General features: G+C 40.6%; 1 protein-coding gene and 1 non-coding gene across 2 annotated transcripts in view; one reads left to right on the forward strand and one right to left on the reverse strand.

Annotated features, from left to right (window-relative positions):
* Window positions 1–1,564: 1,564 nt before the first annotated feature.
* Window positions 1,565–25,662, forward strand: part of LOC117775362 (VPS10 domain-containing receptor SorCS1-like) — a 47,687-nt gene continuing 23,589 nt past the window's right edge. Inside the window, exons 1-5 of the mRNA XM_034608440.1 lie at window positions 1,565–2,411; window positions 17,906–17,973; window positions 19,503–19,602; window positions 19,882–20,040; window positions 21,319–21,392. Coding sequence (XP_034464331.1) covers window positions 1,731–2,411; window positions 17,906–17,973; window positions 19,503–19,602; window positions 19,882–20,040; window positions 21,319–21,392 — 1,082 coding nt within the window. The 5' untranslated portion in view covers window positions 1,565–1,730. The remainder of the gene's footprint in view (window positions 2,412–17,905; window positions 17,974–19,502; window positions 19,603–19,881; window positions 20,041–21,318; window positions 21,393–25,662) is intronic.
* trnae-cuc lies at window positions 12,484–12,555 on the reverse strand. Its single transcript has one exon. It is a non-coding gene; the product is annotated as a tRNA-Glu (tRNA).

Below are 25,662 nucleotides of genomic sequence, written 5' to 3' on the forward strand. Positions count from 1 at the left end.
GCTTTAGGTCTGCATTACAGTCAGGACTCGAGCTTTTTACCCATTGTTCTCCATGATTGAAATTCCTAGTCAGCCATCAATCTGCATTATAGACTGGTTTCCCCTTGTCTGGTGGGGGCTAACTGAAACAGATTGAGACAGCTCTTGCTCACTGCATCACTAATGGCTGCCAATGAAAGACGAGTCTGTGCAGTTGACCCGTATGTGGAACAGGATCACGTCGCAGCTTGGAGCGATGGGGAGGACACAGCTCAATATAAGCAGTCTCTTCAGCATCAGTCACCAGTCAACAGCATCCTCATCCTATTGACGAAATGTTGCCCAGAAACAGAATCTAATCACAGGGTTTGGACAGGCTCTAGTCCTCCTAATGGTTTACCATTAGCTGACTGGAACAAAGCCCAAAGTATAGAGAAATATAACAACATATTCAAGGGTGTCTGCAATGCATGGCAGTAATGACTTCTCGATTATTGCCATGCATCTGCATACCCCTCAGTGCCTGTATACAGTACAACGGGAAACCACATAGGATGTTGATGAATTACTACTTGCTTGCTCACCTCTGGTTTGAATCCCTTTCATTATTTTACCAGACAAAACTGCATTAACCTGAGCAAAAGGGCACAAAAAACAGTGGCAAAAAATGTGAGCAATATGCCTTTTTATCCATTAACCTGTGTTAAATGGATTGTACAGCACGCGGCGCGGCCAAAGTAAAACAATTCCCAAGCCATTTTGCAGGCGGGTCCGCAACAGAGTCATTACCTGCATGGCATAATTGACAGTGAACGCAGGACATCCTGTTAATTGATTACCAAGGCCTGCAGTAATGGGAAATGCAAAGGCTCATTGTACCTTCTCTAAAGCCCCCATCAGGAACCTTTCCTCACAAAGACAAGCAGAGGCAAAACCCAATAATGTGTCTGGGTTTCTCTTCTCAGGGGCGCTAACATCTGAAAACCTTTGTTAGACTGTTTTAATCCAACGCATATTTACCTGTATTTTTAATTTGTGCATTTCTTCAACCTTTATTTTAACTCAGTAGAGGGAGAGACCTCATCAACAATACAGCCGAGTACACAAAACATTCAGAAAAACTCAAATAAAATTAAAAGTTGCAAGATAGCAAAAGCAAGAACCAGCGTCAAAGCCTTAGGATTGAATACAATATTTTAATTTAGAGAAAATGAATCAATTAAAACAAATGAATCGACTAAAACAAAAACAGCTGGAGGTAAAATAAAGTGGGATTAAAAAACTGAAATTGCCCTGAAAGGATAAAAATGAGTCGAGCTTTAGATGATTCTGTGAGCCATGATTAAAAAAAACTGTATTCAGCTCAATGAAGAGAGTTGGCAGCTGCAGTGTGACGATGATAGTCAGATAGTGATGTGATCTGCAGAGATTATTTAAAAGAAAGACCACAAGGGGAGAATGTGCCTGTACAGGAAAAATAACTTAACTTAAATTAACAGTTGCTGTGTCTCCCCCCCCCCCCCCTCCAGGTTGAGATGTGCACCCCTCTCTCCCCTCTCTTGCAGGATTCAGCCTCCAGCTCCTCCTCTGATGCATCGTTCGCATCAGTACTTTGGAGCACTTGTCCGCGCGCTGCTGCACCTCCTCCTCCTCCTCCCCACAGCGCATTCACGGACTCCACTTTGCCAGGTGATGACGGACACGCGCTCCGGAGTGAGAATGCTATGTTTTTAAACAACGGGAAATAACGTATGATGGAGACGCGCCTCGGTCACTGCCTTTTCATCCTTTTCTACGAGTGGATCTGGCTCTTCTCCCTAACTTCCATCCTGGGCGGAACAAAAGCGGAGGTGAGGTGCATTCCCTCGTGTCAGCTGCCGCTCGTCGCTGCGTTTCCCCGGGAACTCTCGGCGCTGGATTTGGATCATTTTGGCGAGGCACCGGCGGAGGAAGTCGCTGGATTTTACGCGCGGTCCCTGGGCGCCAGAGCCACCGCCGCCGGGGATGAAAAGCACAACGTTGCGGGATTAACCACGAGCGGAGAAAGTTCCAAAGTAGAGGCACGGTCACGGGGAAATAAAACAAGTTGCACCCAGAAGGACGCGTCGTGCGAGCAACAAAAACTTTCCCACTCGGAAGTGTTTATTGTTCCCTTTCCTGATAACGCAACCGAAAATAACACCGCTGATGCACAACGCGTGTACGGAGAGGATGAGGAGCAGGTTGATGTGACGGTGGAGGAGGATGTGGCCGGTTGGAGACGGACGCGGAGGAGCGCAGCAGAGACTTGGTCCGGCTTCAGACCCCAGGGCGAGGACGAGGGTTCGTTTTCGGACCAGCAGGAGTTCCAGCTCACAAGTTCCACCTTTGCACTGAGCGGGGACACGGCTCACAATCAGGCGATGGTGCACTGGTCCGGACAAAACAGCAGCGTAAGTTTTTTAGATGTGCGCCAGGTTTTACGCACGAAGCCGGTTTGACGCAGTGTGGTTATAGGGTTCGCTCACATGTCTTTGGGCGGTTATTTTTAGGGAAATTTAAGCTTAGGGTTTTGACTGTGAATCACACACACTTTACCCAAAGCCCTTTAGGATTTAATGATTTGTTATGGGGACAAAGCAAGTCCCCATAAAGACTGTAAACAGACAGAGATGTAGGTCCCTAGGACACACACACACACACACACACACACACACACACACACACACACACACACACACACACACACACACACACACACACACACACACACACATTTTACCCAAAACCCATCATGATGTAATGAGTGCGTATGAGGACTTTTTTTTTTGTCCCCATAAAGACTATCAAGATATTTAAGTCCCCCACAATACAAGCCCCCCCCCCCCCCCCCCCCCCACACACACACACACACACACACACCATCTTTGCTAAATTTGCTGATGTGGCAGGCCGCCTGAAGTTTAAAGAAAAGAAGTCCAAGTAATATAAATGCAATGTTCTGTGCATAGAGTTTAAAGGGAGTTCTGTCTCCTTGTTCCTCCGTCACTCTCTCTTCCTCTCACGTCACTTGCTCATATGCACTCACTGAAAGGCACATTGTGCTTTGGCCGTTGGCTATAGGCATACATCAGTTAATAAATTAGATCAATAAAAGCCACAGATCTTCTTGCCGGAGCTTTACGCTTTGCTCCAAATATGAATGACACTATAAAGGTTTGGTATAGGCTGCAGCTCAGTGACGCACTGAGAGCTCAGATGTAAAAGTTAAGCAGATGTTATATGTACGGGATCATACAGCAGATAGGTGGAATAATAATAATAATAATATAATAAAATACTGAATACTGTATATGCACAGAGAGAGAATAACTTCCCATGTTAAATGACGGGGTGAAATCCAACAGAAATATCTTTTTTGAAGGCCGTTGCATAAAAAAACCTAACTGAGCTCGTCCTCCTTGTATCCAGGGGATTGGCGGTCCACAGTTTGAGAACATCAAAAATGAAAACGTCCCATGTCTTTGGTTTTGAACTCACAGCAACCCACACTGGAGGATGTGAGTGAACGTGAAGGCACTTAAAACAACAGGGAGTCTGCCATGCAAGCTCATCCATTAAGTGCTCTATGTACAAGCAATGGGACTTTAAAATCAATCCGAAAAGATACTTGGAACCATGTCAACTTTGAGCTAAAACCACACTTACACGCTCCCTTGTTTTTATTGTTTTGGTCAGGAGTCAAGCAGCAGAATTTACATTTGTTGTAGTCCCCAAACAGACATTTCAGTGAGACCAATGAAACGTGTCGTTGTCTGTCCTACTTGAGATGTAAGCATGAATTATTTTGGCTGATGGTTGAAATTTGCTCCCTGGCAATATTTTTATATAAAGCAGCGCTGGTCGTTGTGTGCTGGATCTCAGGAGCCAGAGATCTGCTTGCACAGCAAATCTTTTTGTCCTTGTGGCCGAGCAGTAGTATTTAGTCTTTTAGGGCTGCAACAAACAGTTTCTTTCATTATTGATTCATCTGCTGATTTTTTTGCGTTTTGTTTGGGTGTATAAGTGAAATGAAAATTGGACCATTTCACTGTCACATGTTCTGTGTTCAATCTGTGCACAAAGAGAAGTCGTGGGGTTATGACGCAGTTGAATGCTGGGGCTGTTTATTGGCTTTCTTACCTGTTTCCCCCCATTTCATTATGCTAAGCTATATGCTAATCACCTGCTAGATTTAGCTTAATATTTAGCATACACTCGTGAAAGTGGTATCCATCTTCTATTCTTTCAGCTATAAAGTGACTGAGCATTTTAACCCATATTAAACTATTTTGGACCCACAAAATCAAAATGTTCCTACAAATATCTACTTCTTCACACTGTACAACAATGACGTCAACATATCCATGGTACGGTGCCGCCATCTTTCACCTTTGACGTCATTTGGAACCAGAGTTCGCGCAGTAGTGATTGTGGAGTGCAGAGCTGTGTCATCAGGATCCCACTGATACAAGCTCTTGACCAATCAGTCAAGTTGATCAGTCTTAGCTGTCAATCATCATGTTTTACCCAGTTTTCATAGCATCTAATTTGTAATTAATACCAAACTAACTGGACAAAAATAAACACAGGACATACACCAGTGTGAATAGAACGACCTAAAAGGACTAGTCAACTTTGGGTTAAATTTATCTAATATGCACATCGATTTTTTTCAGTTTGGTCCATGTCCCATTCATTAACATGGAGGAGGCAGGGATTATGAGCTATACTGCAGCCAGCTACCAGGGGGCGCTCAAGATGATTTGGTTTCACTTTTGGGGAGCTGTCATGTCATCCATCTTTCTATGCAGTCTATTGTTTGGGGGCTCTCCGCAATCTCAGAGTTATCATCCATCTGTGGCAAATTAAACTTGTCTTACTTTTATCGCAAAAGTGATTACTTCATCATGATTGGACCAAAGTCGTCATGTGACACATGCAGTTGGGGGACAATAGAACTGGTTTAATGTATGATATAAAGTACACAGCTTGCCTTGACTTTAGATAGAATCATAATAATATAATTTTAGGGTTGTATCATGGTTTCGGGCTTTGTTTAAGAATCGTTGGACTCCTATCATAAACTGTAAGAGTGGTAGTATCCCGTGGTTTGTGTGTAAGGATCAGCAAGTCATACAGCACTAATACAAGTTGTGTTTCTAATCAGTAACAGTCAGCATTGTAAACCTGATGTTCAGATATTTGTCTTAGACTCAAGTCATTTCTACCAGGATGATGGCAGCGTCTCATTCCGCCCACACATCTCGTATGTGTTCCCACTTCTGCGACATGCCACACCCTCTGTCACTGTGTAGGTGCAGGCAGGATCTAAAAAAGGTTGAGCACAACCAGTCATCAGTAGGCGGCCCTGTCACACAGGCTGAGGTATTTTGTAAAGTAGATTAATTGGACAGCAGTTCTGAAGAGAGAAGAAAAGGTTTGAGGGCTGGTGAATTCTTGCATTGTTCACATATACGTCATATCTCCTCTGGCTTGTTACTGTGACTCAGTGTGTGGGGGAAAGTGCTGCTCCGGGTTTGACACTTCAGACGGTCGTCCTCACGTGTTGACTTTGACATACATGCAATCAAAAGTGCGTGCAGCCTCCGGCAATGTGTTTGTTGCAGTTTCTGAAGCCCGACAGTTGCTTTAAAGTATCACACCTGCAGAAAGGCAGTCAGTTTATTATACACACAGCCTTTGAAACACACTCATTAAGGCTGATATTGGCTTGTCTAAATATTTAGTCCAGTTTCAGATTTCATTTAGTCTCTAACTTGCAGCTGAAATCTAGTTGGTGGATTTTTATACTTCTTTATTCCTTTATCTATCATTTGTCTAATTATCTCAGTTTGAAAACTAGTCAGCGTTTCAATCAACACAAAAACAAAGGGAAATGCAAAAGAGCACTCAGACCTTGTGCTGCTTCCACTCTCGTTCATGGGGTTATTATCTAGTGAGCTCTCACTGGATGTGAACAATTTAAATGCAGCAATAAGCTGACATGCTTCAAAGATTTCACAACAATGAAAGAAATTAAGCAATATATCATTTCATAATTTCCTTTTTAGAATTTCTTAGTGTATAACCACAACAGGCTTTTAAGCTATTTTTACTGATGCAAAATGGACAAAACTAGCTAAGTCACGATAAGAGAATGATCACCGCACAAACTCAGGCGCAATAAGAAGGGGCATTTTGGATTCAAACAGCAACGATGGCAAAATTAGTTAAAGATGATGCTGTTTGCATTTTTTGTTAATGTACATCTTAATTTATCTTGTTTGTTGTGATATCTCATGCTACACAATTATAATCGGTCTTTCTGCTCAGCCAAAGTTTGATGAAACAACAGCATCATCGACAGAGAGATAGTTGATTGCTTGGAAGTTAAATTCACTTCTATTAAATTCTTAATACTATTTAGGTACGGCTTCATCCGTATAGTGTCCGCTCGACTCTACGGTGACGGTAAATGGATTTCAAATTAATAGAAACATTTTAATTCTATGACATTATTATAGTATTCGACTACACGGGTTACATTTAAATCAATTTTAATGAATGACGTGTTTTAATTAACTTGAACTTTGTCTTTTGAAGGGATGACTTCCAAGTGCTCGAAGGGTTTTATTCAGGTGCTCTAGATTCCTCTCACAGTCCAAAGACATGCAAGTAAGGTGAGGAAGTCAGGATTGCCAGTGGGTGTGAATGTGTTTGTCATTCTGCGTTAGCCCTGCGAGACTGTCAGACTGTCCTGCCCAGGTGCATGCTGGGAGAGGCTGCGGCCCCCTTGACCTTGAACACATCTGTCTTATTTTGTTTCAACTTGATCCAGCTGTTTTAAAAGCCACGTGTATAATGTTGATTCTATCTATAAATGCCCATAGAATAAACGGCACATACAAGCAGCACACTATTTATGAGATATCAAAGGAAATAGATATTATACAGAAATGATTGTGTTCAGAAGCCTGAAGTTTGAAGTAGTGTTGTGTCCGACTAAGAAAACAAACTGAGGCTGTTCAATACGAATATCTGACAATTTATTCCCAATTTTGCTCCACTGACCTTGTGCTACATCCCTACTGCTATGTTTTCATTTGACCATCACTCTGCTATGGATATCGGGTGGATGGGTCCACAAAACACAGGGCTTTGATGGAGGAGACTTCTGTTTATTTCCCTTTTAAAGCAATTCCACAACTTCCTATGAGCCGTATCAAGGGGTTGGAATAAACAACCAGTGGTTTAGGTTGGAGGTCTTGCCGGTTGAAGGGCAAGGCCTCAAGGCTTCTCAAGACCCTGTGTTTTGAACCTTTGTTGACTTTCTCCATCTCCGGTAAAGAGCTTCTACTATTGGAAAAATATATTTTTCTGCCTTGAGCAACTTCAAGGAGCAGCTGCTCAATCCTCTATCTTTCAGCCAATGAATATTTATTTACTTGCTCATGGGCGCTCAAGTCCGTGTTTTGTAGTATTTTCAGCTTCTCCATCTTCCAGCGGAGGGCCTCCTCCTCTTCACAGACCTTGTGCTGGATAGCTTGGCATGTAGCTTCTCGTCATCTGCTTCACTGAGACTCGGTAGATTATCTCATCTGCCTCTGCAGGCTGGAGATGGGCCAGGTATGCTCTTAGTAGTTTCCTCCAAATCTTGGTTGCTTCTCCCTGACTGAACAGCAAGTAAAGGCAAAACTCTACAGGTGAAGTTTTTCATTTCTAGATATCATAAAGAGGCTTCTTCATTTCATTACTTACTTCAAAGGTCCATTGTGCAGGATTTAACGTAATAGATAGATCATCTCACCTCAATAACGTTTTTCTATGAGCTTAGCATGAGCCCTTAACCTGGAGCAGGTCCTACTCCACAGTCTGAAATTTTGCACCGCCATGTATCTATAGTAGCCCAGAATGGACAAACCAAACATTGACTCTATAGTGGGTTTACATTTTTGCATTAACTATGCACTTGCAAGGGGAGGATGCATTGTAAAATTCCATATATTTTTAATATTTTGAAATAGTGTGGTCCCTCAAGGGAAAGAGCTGTCCAGTGATACCTGTGATGAAAAGGTGCCGACAACCATCACAGTAGTGAATGTTGCATTAAAATGCAAAGAGTAAGTACTGTGAGATGTACAACCTGTCGGTGCATCTTCTGTCCATTCAAAGCATCCATCTCCACCTATACCACTGAAATAATTCAGTTTTATTCAATTATTCATATACACTGTCCTGTGAAAAGCGAAGGGCTGCCATAGGCTTCAGTAAATGTGCTCGAGAAATCTTCCATTAAAGACAGCACTTCCAAGGACATTTAGGTTTTCTAATGCCAGTGTCACTTGTCAGAGGGGAACAGAAGTAAATGATCAGTTAAAGATCAAACAGCATGGAGGTTATTTCAGGATGGAGGAAAAGATAAATGTAGCTCGTTTCAAGATGTCATTTCCTAGAATTTCTTTTGATTCTGTCAATGCTAAGTCATTGTTCCGTGCGGCTTAATGGATGATCTGTCAAAACAGTCAGTGTAAAGTTAGCTTTAAAATTAGCTACAACGATTCCGTCAAGGTAAGATGGGAGACTTGTTACTTTGAGGTAAGATAATTAAAAATTGTGAGTGATGTGCAAAGATAACGTCTTTCAACGATGTCAAATACAATTTAGGAAATAAAAGTAGCCCGTGGAAATTATTCATAATTAGGGTATACAAAAAAAGTTACAGTAAAAGTAAGGCTCGAAATATTCTCCAAAAATAACTTGCTGTGTTTGAAGATCTTGAAAGTTGTGTCTTCTCTCTCTGTGTAACTTGCTGGTTCCTGTTTTGTTATTTTTTTGCCAGAGACACCACTGAACAAGAAGTTCTTAATCACAGCGAGCACAGTACATCTGCCAAAAGGACTAATCATCAGCCGTGAGGAAACAACACCCACACCGGCTGTTATTTTTTTGTCATTAAATAAATAATTTACCTCTTAATAATGTAAAATTCATATTATTTTGAGTATAACACTGACCTTACCGAAAGAACAGTGTTAATAAACTGTTGTACACAAACAAATTCAATTCATCAATAATCATCAATAAATGCATCAAAAACTAAATAACATACCAACCCAATACACCAGAGCCGAGTTCAAAGCTACATTTATATGAATTTAATATGACTTTTTATTTTTATTGGCTATCCTTGGTTTGTCTGTAACATGTGTTATTTAACACACGCTTGCTCAAATTTTATCGTTATTAGTAGACATATTCTTAAAATGTCTTTTGTGGTGACACAACTGAAACCTTCAGGATACACACAGAGTAACTAATTAAAAACATTTATCTGGTTTAATACAAAGTGTACTGTTATTATGCAAATTGATACTGACTACATTAATCCCAATATAAATGTCCTATTGTCCCAACCTATTGCAAAAAGAACATCGGGACCATTACACTAGAAATTGCCTCTTGCCCTATACAGCAGTAATATCCAATTTAGTTGACTGTTAGGTTCATGTTGGAAGTTATTAAACCTGTTCGGTCCTGGCTCTCCATGTTCTACCTTTTCCTGGGTTTGGGACGGATCAATAGTTTAATTCACAGTAGCTCTTCCAGCCTTTTTTATTATTATATCTTCCCATACCTCCCCCATCTGGATACTGCCTCCTCAGCATATCATCACAAACACCAGTGTTTTGGCCACTGATTCGTGTAGTTCCCTGCATATTGCTGTGCTGACACGCTCAGACAACCCTGCGGCCGCTGCTGCCGGTGTGAGGCTCCAGCTCCCCTCTCTCCTGGGCGGCTGTGATGGACAGGCGGTGGAGGGGGGTACTGGTAATGTTTCAAGGAGTGAAGCTCACACATGCTGCTAAAGAAACATAAATAAATTCATGAAATACATAATGATAGGAATTCTTCCACCGCGATCCAACCTTAGACGCCTTAAAGACAAAGAATTTATTTCCTAGACATATTTGTGAATGTGGCATTGCTTACATTGCATGGATAAACAGGGGCGGAGGGTTTTTAAGGCTCAGCGTGAGGCTCTGCACAGAAACTACAGGCAGGCTGAGTTTAGCTCTGCCAAGCCACCAAGCCTTCCTGTGGTGAAGTTCTCCTTGAATGCCTTGAAATCCTGCGGTGTGTTTTTTTGTGTGTGTCTGTGTGTGTGTGTGTGTGTTACCCTCCTGGGTTTCCTTTCCTCTGCACCGAGTGCTGCCTAAATAGAGCAGACATTCCATAAAACTCAGGGAAAGATTTCATACAGGGGAAATTTAATTTGGCTGGAACAATGTATAATAAGATCTTACCTTATTTTTTTCCGTCGTTGACGCGACTGTGTGTTTGCAATTCTTTGTGATCACTGGAATGAGATGTCTGGCGTTTTATGCTAGAAAAGCTTTTAGAAAATCCAAAGTTTGATAATCAAAAGAATCCCTTGACATCTAACAGTAAAATGATCACAGACTTTCAAATTTATTTTTGAATTCTCTTCGGCTTGGTGTGTCAATGCAACAGAGTCTTTGCTTCCGCAGTCCGTCTCTGACACAGAAACCCTTTTGGCCGTTGCTCTGCTGCCGCCTCATTTAGTGTTTGAGAACACTCTCATTTTACAGTGGCCACCTACATTACATGAGTTACACCATCTGGCCGCTGCAAGAAAGAGCCTCAGATTCAAAACCATAACTTTGATTCACTCACTGAAGTTTCCTCTTTGGATTTATAGTGATGCATTTTGGCAAAAGAGGAGGTTTCAAACACGGCTGGTGAGACTAATAAGACATATGGATGAGAGAAACTCTTCCCCGGAATATTTATCATATCAGCTGTTTCACTTTATTTATGTCAGAGGAAGTGTGGTTTATTAAAGAGTCCAGGGAGCTTTTAGTTCGTCAACACTCGACCAATCTTTCCCCATCTCGCTCGGCGCTTCCAATTTTTCCGACAGAGAGCTGAAGAGTTAAAAGGCTTTGGAAGAAAAAAAACACATCCTTCCACAGTGGTAAGTTTTGTGGTTGGTTTCTAAAACCTACCCACTTGCTTTTCTAATCTTTCCTGCATTGATCATACCCCCTACTCGCGCACTGCTGAAGCTTCCAAGCCCAGCAGGCCGCCGTGGCTCGTAGCTGCTGAACTAACCCGCGCTTTCATTTGTGGTGAAGAAACAAATGACGTGGGAGTACAGGCCCAAAGACGGAGGAATCCGTTTCACTTGACTTACCAACCGAGCTGCTACTTTCACACAGGGTCATTGTCTCAACATGAGGAGTCCAATAAAGTCAGAGTCCAATAAAGTCAGACACTTGCTGTGTCTTGAGAGCTGTAGCTGGAACACGGAGAATGTGTTTGCTGTCCATTTAGTTTCCTGGTTTGATGTTCACAGATTGATACTATGCGTAAAGGTAAAAGAATGCTGCATCTATCATTTAAAACCTAAAACTTTGTTACTTCAAGAATTTCTTTTCAAACTTAGAACGATGACAGGAATAATGTTTTATTCACATTCCCCCGAAACTTCAGAGCATTAAATCAGTGCGAGTTCACTCCTCCTCATATTTACATATCAGGCTCCATCAGTTTACTAATACTTTATTTTGTGTGATATTGTGGAGTCGCTTTATAATTTATGATTGCAGTGACCTGCTATACATTGGAGAGCCAACAGCTCTGACTTCAAACAGCCGAGCTTCAGCACAACATCTGGTCTACTAGGAAACGCTGCCTTTGTTAATGAAGTGATATAAATTGATGTGGCAGACAAAAGCCTCTGTGCATTATTTGTCTCACTGAGGTATTGAAGCGCATGCGACGATGTGCCGTCCTGCAGCCTTTTGTTCCAGTGGAGTCAGTTGCTGCGCCATAGTCGATGCAATGTAAATAATTCTTCTTTTACTCAAACTGTAAAATTATGCTGTTTAACGTGGTGGTTTTATCAAGGGAAGATTCATAGCAGCCCTCGAGGTCTTTGAGTTTGATTTCTGAGCTGTTTTCGTTGTACCCTGAAAAGCTGCCACACTGTTAACACCTCTGTGGCAGGTGTTCTCACCCTTCTCCTCCCCAATTAGTTTGTCTGTCACCAGTTGCCACTCGTGTGAATATCAACATCGCACTCAGGGCTTTATTTTAACAATAATTGCATGTTCTAAACAGCGTGGTACCAGTGTATCCAAGGCGTTGCCAAATCCACTTCTCAATAGGTGAAAAATTAGCTGCTGTGCCAGGTGCCTGCTTCAAACAAGTTGTACTTAGTCTCTTTAGTGGCTGTGGGTGTGTTTTAGATTAGATTAGATTCAACTTTATTGTCATTGCACAGAGTACAAAATACTTAGACAACGAAATGCAGTTTAGCATCTAACCAGAAGTGCAAAAAAAAGCAGAAAAAGTGCAGAGTATGTGCATATGAAAAGTGGAATATGTAAATAAATAAGATATGTACAGTAAGAAATAGATATGGAATATGAACAGTATAGATACAAGACTAAAGGTGAGTTCCCTGACCGGGAATCGAACCCGGGCCGTGGCGGTGAGAGCACCGAATCCTAACCACTAGACCACCAGGTCTAACCAGGTTTTGGGTCTAACATGCAATAAATCAATCATCACCCATTCCCTTTAAAAAACAGATATGCTTTCACTTTTTTGCTAAGTCGTAAGGGAGAACGCTTCTTGGCCGAGGAAACGTTTTCCGATTTATGTACGAACAGACTGTGTGTGTGTGTGTGTGTGTGTGTGTGTGTGTGTGTGTGTGTGTGTGTGTGTGTGTGTGTGTGTGTGTCTGTGTGTGTGTGGTCAAAAGTGCAATTGCTTTCCGCTGTCTCAAGATAGCAATGCGCCAACAATGAGCCCGACCACATTAAGACCAGCACGCCTGCGGGAGCACAGCGGGGTGCAAGGGCATGTACTATTTAAATGGAAGGGAAAGTGACATCTGTGTGTGTCTGAAACAAGCAAAGACCCTTGTGTCATGATTGAAGGTGCGTCAAGATTTGGGGCTCAAGGGGGGGCCCCATATGTGACCTGGCTGTGCAGTCGCCCCCCCCCTAGAGCCTAAAATCTTGACAATTAAACCTGCTATAATCATTGTTCACATGTCGCAGAACTGCTTGTGTGTGAAAGCTGTCTCTCATAGAAATGAACGCACGGTGAATTATCACTCAATTCTGCAACTCCCCTCAGCTCGACAAAGAGTTTTGAAGTTCCAGCTCATTATATTGGTTTTACGGCCCATAACTAATGTTTTGCTTTAGTCTCACTACTGTAGATGCAGCAGATGCCAGCAGTTTTTTGTGTGTGTGTGTGTGTGTGAAAGAAGCTCCTCAGTGTGTGTTACCTGCCCAGCACCAAACTGCAGACGGACACAGGTAGCGACTATCTGCAGAACACGATGGAGCGTTCAGCAGATATTTCCCTCAGGGGTTAGTGGAGCCAAAAGGGGAGTGAGCATTGAACCTAGTGACCCGACTCCGAATGAATGATAATGTTGCTCCATGTCCGCAAGGATGTGTAAATTAGCAGTGGTTTGCTTACACACTTCGCCATATCATATATTTACTGTATAAAGTGATAATATGTCAGTGTTGTTTATAGCTCCCTGCACTTCCTCCAATAATTAGCAGAGAAATATCAGGAAATGTAGATTTAAGAAAAACAAGCGGTGAATAAATTTCCAGCTCTGTTTCTCTATGGATTTTTTAATTCTCAAAGGGTTAGTTCACCAGAGCAATTAAAAAAAGATCACATTTCTACAAACATACTCTGGATTATCCACAGATGTTAGTAGTTAGTTTAACAATATGAATGTCTTTTCTACTCTGCCATCTTGTTCATTTGGAGCCAGTCTGTGCAGTAGCGATAGGGGGATGTAGCCACGGCAGTGAGGTCCCACCAATACATATTATTGACCAATCGTGAGTCTGTCTCAGCTGTCAATCGTGACATTTCACCCTGTTTTTATAGCATCAATTAACTAATTAAAATGTAGCTTTGAACGTATCCGTAAAATAAACACTTGAGCAGACATCAATGTGTTACAAAACTACTTCAAGTGACAAGGCCATCTTTGAGAAAAATGATTTGATGTGTACTTTGAGTTTTTAGTTTGGTCCCTGTCCCAACCATTATCATGGAGGAGGCGGGGTTTATGACCTATACTGCAGTCAGCCACCAGGGGGTGCAGGACATGGTCAGGTACATGGATCTAGATGCTGCATGAGACACGGAAATAGAACAAAACAATATCATAATGAGGTTGGCTCAAGATTTTGGATCCAGACAGAGTGAAACTTGGGTTCTCTTCATATTTGCGTAATATTATGGGTTTCTTCTCATCTAAGACTTTATTCTTGAAAAAAAATGTCTATACTTCATTGTATACTTGAGAACATATGTTTTCTCAATGATTTGGTTGAACAGAACCTTTAAATGTGTGTGGCATGTTGCTTTGTTGTTTCCTTTTGTTTTTTGTTAATATGTCATATTGGTCTTTATTATTAATATTCCAGTCAGTAGCCTCTGTAACAATTGCTTTCATGGAATCGGCCATGTGTTTAATTGCTGTGGCTCAATGTGATGACAGTATTATTGATGAGGCAACTTAATTCCAACAGCTGATAAGGCTGGATCAACGGGTGGGAAAGAATTGTAATGCATAGTCTGTCGCTCCTTCCATTTGTTCATCCTTCATGAGCAGAATCCCCCCCTTCTCCGCTTCGTTGATTCGTCTTCCTCACTCGATTCTCCTCTTCATCCAGCACTGTCGTTTTACACCAGTAATCTCTTCACCTTAAGCCGCTCTAAGTCACCATTAAGCCCCGATTCTCTCATACATAATGATCAAACTCATCCCAGTCCATTTACCTCCAAGGTTTAAGATTTACAAAGGATTACAGGTTAAAAAATCAATTTGCTTGCTCTTGGATGTCAAGTAATCCAGTTTGGAGATAAGTTGGTGCTGCTGCGGTCTAATGGGCCCTGCGCTACATGGTAGCTGGCATCAAATGTGGGGCCCTTGTTGAAATTCAAAGGGAGATATATGCTAATAGATATATGGCATTATTACTTAAGTTATGCTGTTATCCCGTGGGTGGTGAAAAGAAGAGCCCTCGGCCTGTGGTTTCAAATCGCAGTTTAATGGCTTTTGTTACATGCTGAACTTCAAACACCTGTTCGGCCCAGAAATATCTACAAAGTGAATAATGAATCGCCGTATTGACGCGTTTACCGCAGAGCTTCACCTTCACTTTCAACATCCTTCACAGACACTTTTCCAGCCGGCAGTAAGGCGGATGCAAATCACATCTGACTGTAATCCTGGATCCTTACCAAGTAAATGCATAAAGTTAATTGCCATACCGAAGGGGGGGTTGGGGATATAATTTGTCCTAATTTTCAGACTGCTCCGGGTTGTTTTATTGTGTATGACAGTGTCCGTGAGGGTATGACTTTTGGAAGGTATAAAGGCCATTTTATTGGAAGACCATAAATCTCCGCAACCCAGTCTGGACACATTTGGGCAACATAGTTATAACAAGCTCTGTGGATTATCTGTGAACTGGGCCTCATATAAAAGGTTTCATACATTCAGCACAAAGTGGGAGCACAGTCCGAGTTCTCTCAGTCAGCTTATTTCTTAAAAGAGGGCGAATAATTAGGAAGTAAACCACAACTGTAAAGTTTATATTTATTGCACATTTATTTCTTTTTTTTGACAGCAAGAGGTTATTTGAAGACTTGTGGTTTCCCAGTGTGGCACATGATTAAATATTTAATGTGTATGGATGTATCATGCAGGTAAAGATGTGTTGTTTTATTAAACACAAATTGTAACAATGTAAGATCTCTTTGGGAAAATGGATGTTTACTCAGATATTACTCAGCAGCTGTTTTAATAAAATGTTTTTCCTTTTAATATTTTTTTTAAGTAAAGATGGAAAACACTACCTGCTCCAAGCTTTTCATTTTGGAGGATTTTCCTACTTCTCTGTGCATCGTTAATAGATATTAGAATTTTGGACGTTTAGCCAAACAAAATAAGATGGTTAGAGATGTGTTAACCTTTGAGGAAATGTGATGGGCATTTTCCACCGTTCATTATTTTACAGGCTAAATTAAATCATAATTTACAACCCTATAACATGGTGTATGTAATAAAAAAGCTCCTATCATAACTGGAGCCTGACCAATATACAGTTAGCAGATACAAATCAGCCAATAGGAGCATTTCCCAAATACTGCATATTGGTATTTATGTTTGCCGATATAAAATCTTAGAATTGATTGTATTTGTGTTTTCGTTTTATTTATAGTTATTTCTAATAAAGTTTATGGTTTAACAGTATTAGTACATATTAGTATATATATTAAATATATCCGGTGATATATTGGACATTTTTTATTCCTTCATATTGATTTGTCTGCATCAGCCACAAAAAAATCCATATATGTCCCTTTCTAATCAACAGGAGTTTCTGGATGTACCTTCAACAAACAGAAGGATTTTTCATTAGATTTCATTGGCTGTGGTGACTGTTCATTGGAATTAAGAGACTCAGATAGTGAGTTGCCTGTACTCAGTATGAGATGCTTGAAGACCAGTGTGTTGTTTTAATGTTGTGTTAGTGTGACCGTGTTTTATGTCGTTGTACCAGTGAAGTATATCAGTTTAAAAATTCAACTTTCAAAACGCCTTGTAATTGTTTTCCAAACAAATGAGGGAGTGGATTTTACACAAATGACCTGCAAGTGCCTCATGTATGCACGCAGCATGTGTGTGTGTCACAGTTCAGTGTCACTGAAGCAATTATTTTTCAGGGCGGGCAGGCAGACTCTTATCTGGCAGATGCGAGGAGGACTGACTTGTTTGATTTGAGCGAAAGCCTGGAACATGATTTTCTGTTTTTGAAAGCCTGCGAGCGTGGTTTTTAAAGAACAAGTCATCATCTCTTGTTTGCATGATGAAGTTCTCACTTGTTAACGGAGAGTGTTACCCCAAACGCTCATAAGGCCTGATAATTAGAAGATGTGTATATGAACAGCTGAGCACAATGCCCAGGCAAGTTTCCCCAGAGAGCCGTATGATCTGCAGGTTTTACGATTGCAGAGTGCAGGCGGCGCACAGCTTTAAAGATTCATTCGTGTGAAGGGTGCAGGGCACAAGGTGAAACAACTGTTTTTGTGTAAGAGTGTTAAAAATTCATACGAAAGACGACTCTTGGGCGGAAAAAATCCTTCTTTTGGACTGAAGTTATCGTAACACTTGCACTTCTTCTTATTTCATTGCCTCACATGGAAAACAGGACATGCAAGTAAACAGGATGCATAAATATCTGACTTTGATTTAGAGTCTGATATTTGGTCTCCAAAATAAACAGATGGAAAGAGAAATGACCACATCCAGTCGTTCATTAATATCTGGGGTAATTTATAAGACATCTGGAAATCTACAGCGTGTCATGTATATTAAGTAAAAGCCTGTGCATTGTAAACCACACAGGACTAAGACACTTTTTACGATCTCTTCAAAGAAGGTGTCCGTGATATTTACGAGCTCTATATTTCTGTGCCTGCATGGAGTGAGTTATTGTGTTGACTTATTTATTAATTTACTCGTAGCTCAGCAGTGGTAGCATTTTTCCGGTCGTCGACGGAGTCTTAAATATCATTACAGCATACATACGTTAGTGGCGTATCCCTTCCAGAATGTGCTCAAGGTTTAGCTTTACGACAAACGTGGGCAGCGGGTTGACACACGGCAGAGTTTAGTTCGGGTTTTAATGAAACCGTGTCTGTCGGGGAGTCGACGGCTCAGCTCCTTTTGCTTCTGACACTTCATTGCTGCTGTTTTCTTTATTTTTAACCTGATGACGCACTCCTTCAAAGCCAGTAATCTGTTTGATGTATCTGTTTTTTGTAGGTGATCCTCATGTTGACGAAATACTATGACTTCAACACCGGCAGAGTAACAGAGAGTTCTTTGTGGAGGTAAGATCTCCTGTCTGGTATTAATCTGGAACATTGAAGCCTCTGAACCATCTTCATTTCTCCAAACACACACTAAACATTGTTTTATCAGCTTGTTGATATTTCCTTATTACTCTCTGATTTTATATTCATATAAGAAATGTCCCATTGTATGTCTTTGTTTGGTCACAGCTTCTTCATATTGTTGTTATTATTGTTATTATTATATAGGATCATATTCTGAGCATTTCTTTGTCATTAAATGTCAATTTGGTCAAACAAAAGCAAAATCTTATTATGGTTTATTTGGAACACCTAGTTATACTAATTATTGCTAATGAATTGTAAATGGCCTATAGTGCTTTTCTAGTCATATTGACCACTTCAAGCCCTTTTCATAACATTTACTGCACTTTTTCTATCACACGCCATTCACACATTGATGACACAGTTGTCTGGGGTTAACTTGGGGTGGAGTATCTTGCATCAAACAGGAGGAGCAGGGGATCGAACCAGAAGGTCGATCAATCCACAACCTTCTAGTTAATGGACGACCCACTCTACCTCCTGATTTATTGCAACAGTCTTGCAATAAATCCTCCCTTTGTGAACGTTAAAACGTTCAGTTTTTGTTCAATGTTGAAAAGTTGTTCCTATTATTTTGGCCATGTCGATCATCATAGATAGATTCAACAACAGACAAACCTCAAAGTTTGAACAGAAACTCAACACTTGACTTATGTGTTACTGCAGGATTGTTGTATTAGATTTAAATTGGCACATCTAATAAACAGAAAACCAAGTGAATAATGTATAAAACTCAAACTATGTCCTTATATGTAATGATAACAATGCTTTATGGTCGTTTCTGTACTCTATAGAAGCAAGTGCTATGGGTCATAACAAAAAATATATATATTTGATATATTTAAAATGGGCTAGTTTTTCAGTTATAGTTTTTTTTACACATCCAGCATTTGGTTCTTTGCATCTCTAAACAAGGAGGAAGTAAAAACCAATGTCATCGATATACAAGAGTTAAATAAAGACTAATGGCAGAATATTTACCAATTGCTTTTAACACATTAAAGACTAAAGATCCTATAAAAAGATCCAGGAAACTGTGAATGTGTTTTATACAGTGCAGTATATAAAAGTATAAAACAGTGCATTTTTGCTCGCTCCTGAAATGTCACCAGGCAAATAGGACTGATATCTATTTCTTTGACAGTAAATGTCCATTGTTTAAAATTGTTTTTTTTCAAGTTACATCCCAAAAAAATTATCCCCAAAGTATCAATAATAATAATATTAATAATAATAATAGCTCACTCACTCTCCTTGCATGCCTCAAATGATATTCTTGTTTATTTTGATGATTGAAAGTTCTCTATCCCTGTGGCAGATTGCCTCATGGTGTCTGCTGTTGCAATTTTCTGCTTGCCTGATATGCTTAATGATACCATCAGCATCTTAACTAGTCGGTGTTGCTCCATTCTCCTTTACTCTGCAGCACAACCTATTTACTTTATCCCATAATTGAATTTTAGGTCAACTGATTACGGGACCACGTATGAGAAACTTAATGAGAAAGTTGGGCTGAAAACCATACTGAGCTACTTGTACGTGAGTCCGAACAACAAGAGGAAGGTACGTTTCTGCATTCATGTCATGAAAAGTCCTGCCGCTGTTTGAATAAATCTGTCAATTACTCTCACTGTGTTGCAGAGACACTATTTTCAATACGTAGCTGCAGCCCCGCAGGAATCTGCACCATGGGTCTCTCTCTCTCTCTCTCTCTCTCTCTCTCTCTCTCTCTCTCTCTCTCACTCGAGCGTGTGCATTGCATAAGCACACTTAAGCCCGGTGGACTGGATGCTGTCAAGGTGGCTCGCTGATTCCCCCGTCTCATTTCTCGTCTCGTCTCAGATCATGTTGCTGACTGACCCGGAGGTGGAGAGCAGCCTGCTCATTAGCCTTGACGAGGGGGCGTCCTATCAGAAACACAGCTTAGCCTTTGATATCCTCAGCCTGCTTTTTCACCCCGAGCAGGAGGACTGGATTTTGGCTTACAGCCACGACCAAAAGGTAGAGTGTGTGCGTAGCTGTCAGGTGGCGTGAAATAGCTGGAATAAAAACTGAATATGTGACAAATAGAAAAAGAATCTCTGGGTGGAAATAAAGGTTGTTGCATATGGTTTACCTGCTGGTGGTGATGCCTCTGCTCGCTGGGTACTGAGGGCGCTGCCAGATTGATGCTCTGTTAGATTATTCATCACAAGCCTTTCGGGTCACAACACAAATAATACCCCTATAAAATGATACAAAACATAGGTTCCTATCGCGGACAAAAGCTTTCATTCTGATGATAGTGGCTGGCTCTCATCTCAGGACATGGTCATCAGGAGCCGAGACATCTGCCACTTACACCAGGGCTGCAGATGCCAACATTCAAGGCAGATGATCACCTGCTCCCATAAACAAGTCATGAGGTCCGGCTGTGGAGCCAAACTGTGATTGTGTCCTAGAGAGCACAAGCAATGTCAACAAGTGAGACACACCCAAACAACACAAAGGCTCACACACAAACACACACAGACATAAACACACACCCTTCATTACTCTGTGTGAGAACCCCGCTGTCTGCTTCAGTCAACACCACACACATCACTCGGCCTCCCCGGCCCGCTATTGGAAGACTTGACTTTCCCAGAGAAAAACAGTCAAGGTCTGAGAAGTGAAATAAATGGTGCAGGGAGGAGGATGAAAGCTTTTGTCGAGGGCCAATCAATGGGTCAAAATAAAGACGCTGGAGAGGAGTTTACCTTCTGGTCTCTCTGGATGTCTTTGTAAAGCGAAATTCCATCAGGGTGTTTGTTTTTCCCCACTTTTGTCACTTAGAGAATGAAATGAATCTCTGCTTGGTTTCATTTTACATGTATCGATTGTCTGCCATGTCTTTTTGAAGGACCAAGCTCTTAGATGAGTGAAAATGATGTTGCTTATCCTTGCAAAGCTCCGAGCTTAAGAAGCCTGCTCCTCCATCATTATAGCAAGATGACAGGCCTTGTGAATGTTTCATACCAGGACCCTGATCTTTGCTATTTTTAATTTGATTTTTTACTCTAGAAACATGGCTTCAGAGCATCTTTGTATTATTTATAGGAGCTGATGCATTTTCACAATGTGCTCCGCAGTGTAATATTCAGAAGAACATTAACACATTGATGCCACACAACCTTGACAGCTCCTTGATAATGAAAGTTGCACATGAATCTGGAAATAGTTCTAGTTGGATGATTTGACTCTGAGAATTATTCTTCATGCTGTATCTCATTTGGTTAATGCATTCCTCTCATTTTTCAGCTCTACGTCTCTGTTGAGTTTGGCAGAAAGTGGCAGCTCGTGCACGACGGCGTCGTCCCCAACAGATTCTACTGGTGAGATCGACGAGCATTAGTAGCATGTTTTTCTTTCAGGGAGTAAAATGCAGGAATATTTTCATATGCTGTAGATATAAGAATAATGGACAGTAGGCAGAAGACAGAAAATTACACTTATTATTACAGTCACTAGTCTAAGAAATATTCAGACTCAAACTTAGATAAAAGTACCATTACACCAAAAATATGTAATTACAACTAAAGGACAAGTATATATCAGCAGAAACGTTCCAAAATGAAAGTTTCACAATGTAAGGTACTTTCCCTCTTTGACTTTATCAAAGCTGACATTATTCAATAGTTAATATTAATGCATCAATACATAAAGATCCTTTTACTGTTGAAGCTGCGGTGGAGCTGGTTTTTAATGCCTTTTCCTGTGGATCGAGTCCCTCTGAGGCTCTCGAGATAAATCTGAGGGATCATGAGATGATTAATGAGGAAAAATCAACGGCCTGAAACTCAATTTAGTATTTATAGTGATTTAAATGAAATAATCTGAGAGGATCAGAGGGGAAATGCTTACATCTTAAACACATGAGGTGTTAATGATCAGGTAAATATCAGACGTTTATGAAAAGTAATTAAAATCTTGATTTGAAAAGTAAAAAGCACCGACTATCTGCCTCGAATCTGTACTTTAATACACGATACTTGTGAATGTCCTCAGCTGCTTTCCACCACTCATTATAGTAAAAGTAAAATTTGAGTAAATGAGATATTACACATTTAATGGAATCGCTTTTATCACTGAATTTCATCCAGGCCAGTTTATGTGGAGGCAGAGGTCATACTGATAAATCAATAGTTATATTCACACTCATGCAAGAGTAGAGGTAAGTTAGATCCTAAGTCAGGTTTACATCTCATGCAGCCGCTCTCGCTTTGTGCAGCCGTCTTTAAAGGTGGTGAGATCGACGTAAGAGGTCACAGTCAGGGGTTAAACACCGCTCGCGTCCATTAACCACAATGGACGATGGAAGCACTGGTTATAATCACACTTCCGATTATAATCACCCTTCAACTCGGCGTTTCTGAAGATGTCACAACGTTTAAAATGTGCCTGTCAGTGGGCTGATGGGAGCCTGATGGGTTCTATTGACCACCTGACAAAGAAATTATCGCTGATGACACAGAGAATAGAGATAATTGAAGCTCTCTGAAAAACTCTGATAATCAACACTGCACTTCCCTCTCAGGTACAAGATGTTCGAAGGAAAAATCAAAAGACAGACCGAAATAGAGATTCCTACAGTTAACGTCTCCTTTAATAACAATAATGCTCTAAGTTTTCGAATTCTGATTAATACTGGAATTCACTGAGAGCAGTCATGCTCATGGACTTTTGTGGAGATAGTTTTGTTTGAACACCAGATTGTATCTCAAATCAAATCATATTCAAACATTATCCATCAGTTTTTCAATTAATCTGCATCATATCTGCTGTATATTAGGCTCAGAATCAGGACTGATGATGTAGCACAGAGCGTCTGGGTGTCTCTGAGCATTTTAGCTTTATTAGCATTTGGGATTACGGCCCAGGATAAATCCTTAATTTATAATGTTTTTTATAGTTTCTGGCTGCAAAATCCTTTCCACACTCTTATCAATAGAATTAATAATAAAACTGACCCGTGGATTAATCGTGGAGGTTGGAGTGACCTACAGTGCAGATATATAGGTGGTTTTAAAGTGGTCGGGGAAATAAAATGTTGATAATATTAGTTGGTATAAAAATCACTTGAGTATAGAGGCGATGACTGAAATGATACTCGACACAACACGAGTACAGACAAACTATCTGTTGTTTAATGAAGCAGATATTTTTAACCTCGGAGGAACGTTTGACACCAATTTCTTGTCGAGGTTGAGGCGTGATCACGCTCCAGTGATGGCTAATTAATTTCCCCTGATTTGTACAGAAAAAAAACAGAATCTGGATTTAAAAAGTGTGCAGGAAATAAACTGGCAGCAACAAATATCAGTGAGTCTATAATCATGTGTGTGCTTAGGTTGTGAGGTAAATAATTGACTGTGTCGTGACGCACGTGCAAGTTTTTCCAGCGCACGTTGACTCATAAGGCGTCAAAAATACAGTTTGTAAGACGAGAGCATACATTCTTATATTCTAATACTGCAGAACAATGACAATAAAGAACTGCAGTCCCACGCTCTGCAAATAAAACCTGCCACAATAAAAACTCAAGGTTTTTATAATCACCACGGAGCAGAACTCATCAGAAATGCACAAAATTATAGCCCATAAATCACAGTGTAATGAGCAATAAAGAGCCACATGTATTTCATGCTTAATCTCACAGAAATCACACAACAAACTCCAGTGTCTGTAGCTAATGGGAACGAACCCGAGCTGCACTGTGCACACACACAGACCTCTGCCTCTCTTTTCACTTAACTTGGCTGTGATTTAGTTCTGTGCCCGGGCATTAACAGCCTTCTCGTATCAGGGAACGCTTCTCACAGAGCCACGATTACACAGCAGGCTCTTTAAAATAAAATATAAATTGAAAATATAAAAAATATAAAACTAGATTTCTTCTTTAAAGATCTTCAGGCGAGCTGCTGTTCCCCAGTGAGACACACTGTACATTCTGAACATCTACAGTATCTTTAATATCAATATATACTTCTGAACACTATTCATCATTTCCGTCAATATGCACGGTAAGGACAGCGGCGTGTATGAGACTTCTTTGGCATCCCTGGAATTGAAGAGTTCATTGAAGACGATCAATCAAAGAATTTTTGCTGATGTTTTAAATATGTTAAACTTCTCTTTTGTCCTCCAGGAAATAAGTCAACCAGAACAGGTTAGGCACAAAAAAAAAAGAAAAAAAAAGAGATTCACTATCAGAGATCCACTATGAGAGAATTACTTTTATTGCTCATCTCATCTAAAGAAAATCTGACAAACGTGATTTACAAACAGAACGTGCCCCCCCCCCCCCTCCCCTCCCCTCGCTCGGCACACGCAGACCTATGTGTTAGTTATGGAGGGGGTCACTGTAACATTGCAGGGGGTTTATTTAAGAGCAAGGGGCTGCTGCTCGCTGATAGAATTGGATGAAGTGTTTGACAGAAAGTCCATTAAAAGAGATGGAGCTTTGAGGCAATTACAGAGTGCTGAGGGAAGCAGGACTTTTATATTACGGTTCAGACGTGGTATGGAAAATGGGGAGAAACCCATCTTGTGTCACAACAGCCGCGGTTAATATAACAAGTGGTCAGTGCTGTCGCTCCGCACTTAACAAGGATCATGAAGAATCTCTGTTGAGAGTGAATGAAACTGCAAAGTGCACCTCAGCCATAAAGAGCAGCGCGGGTCAAACGCCTGTTAGGCCACAAGGTTGTTGTGCTATTGCTCCACAGAGAACAGTAAAGATCACAGCTCACAGTGTTCAACTGCAAATTAAACATTTTAATCAGACCAGTGATATCGCGTCGTCGATAACAGAAGTGGTTACTTTCAGCTGTGAGCAGTTTTTATTCAGTTTGATTTAGTTTTGATTCTAATTATTCAAACAGCATCACTACGTCAAAATGAACCTTGAGTCAGCAGCAGATAGTTGTGGAAGATTTTTGCCTCAGTGCCTTGTTAAGCTTTATGTTTGTGATAATAGCAAGAAAGTTCAAATTATAAATCTCTGTAAAGAAGTCAATGAGATAAAAAAAAGAAAATACAGGATATTTATGCCTTTTTATATCTTATACTTATATATATATATATATATATGTACTCATGTAGTTTAGATTGAATGGTTCCTTATTAATTTGATGCTATAATAAGCAATTACATTACTTTTCATTGCACCATATTGTAATTGGAGCAACTGTGTTATTTCTTTGAAGTGTGATGTAATTCTTTCCCTTTGTAAACACTGATTCTGAACCTGCACCACCTGAGGTAACCTTCTTCTTGAGGTGGAACGGTTTGTAGAAGTCTTAAAAGAATAACTTAATGATTCATAATGGGGAAAAAACAAACATTTACCAGGGCAAAAAAAGTAGAAAGAGAGAAAAGTGAATGTTTGGATAAAAGATTCACACTTCACAAGTAGAGCTCATGTTTTGAACAGGCCTCAAGCAAACAAACAGGATTCCCTCACTTCGACGGGGTCACAAGGTAAAAAGTTGGGGAACCACTGATCTGAATGTAGGTGAAGAATGTTAGTGATGTGATTATCACTAGAGCTTTGTGTTGTAGTAGAAATCTAATGTTCCACATATGATTTGTCCTGATGTTACA

The sequence above is a fragment of the Hippoglossus hippoglossus genome, chromosome 15, assembly GCF_009819705.1.
Source record: "Hippoglossus hippoglossus isolate fHipHip1 chromosome 15, fHipHip1.pri, whole genome shotgun sequence".
In the NCBI taxonomy this organism is placed as follows: Eukaryota; Metazoa; Chordata; class Actinopteri; order Pleuronectiformes; family Pleuronectidae; genus Hippoglossus; species Hippoglossus hippoglossus.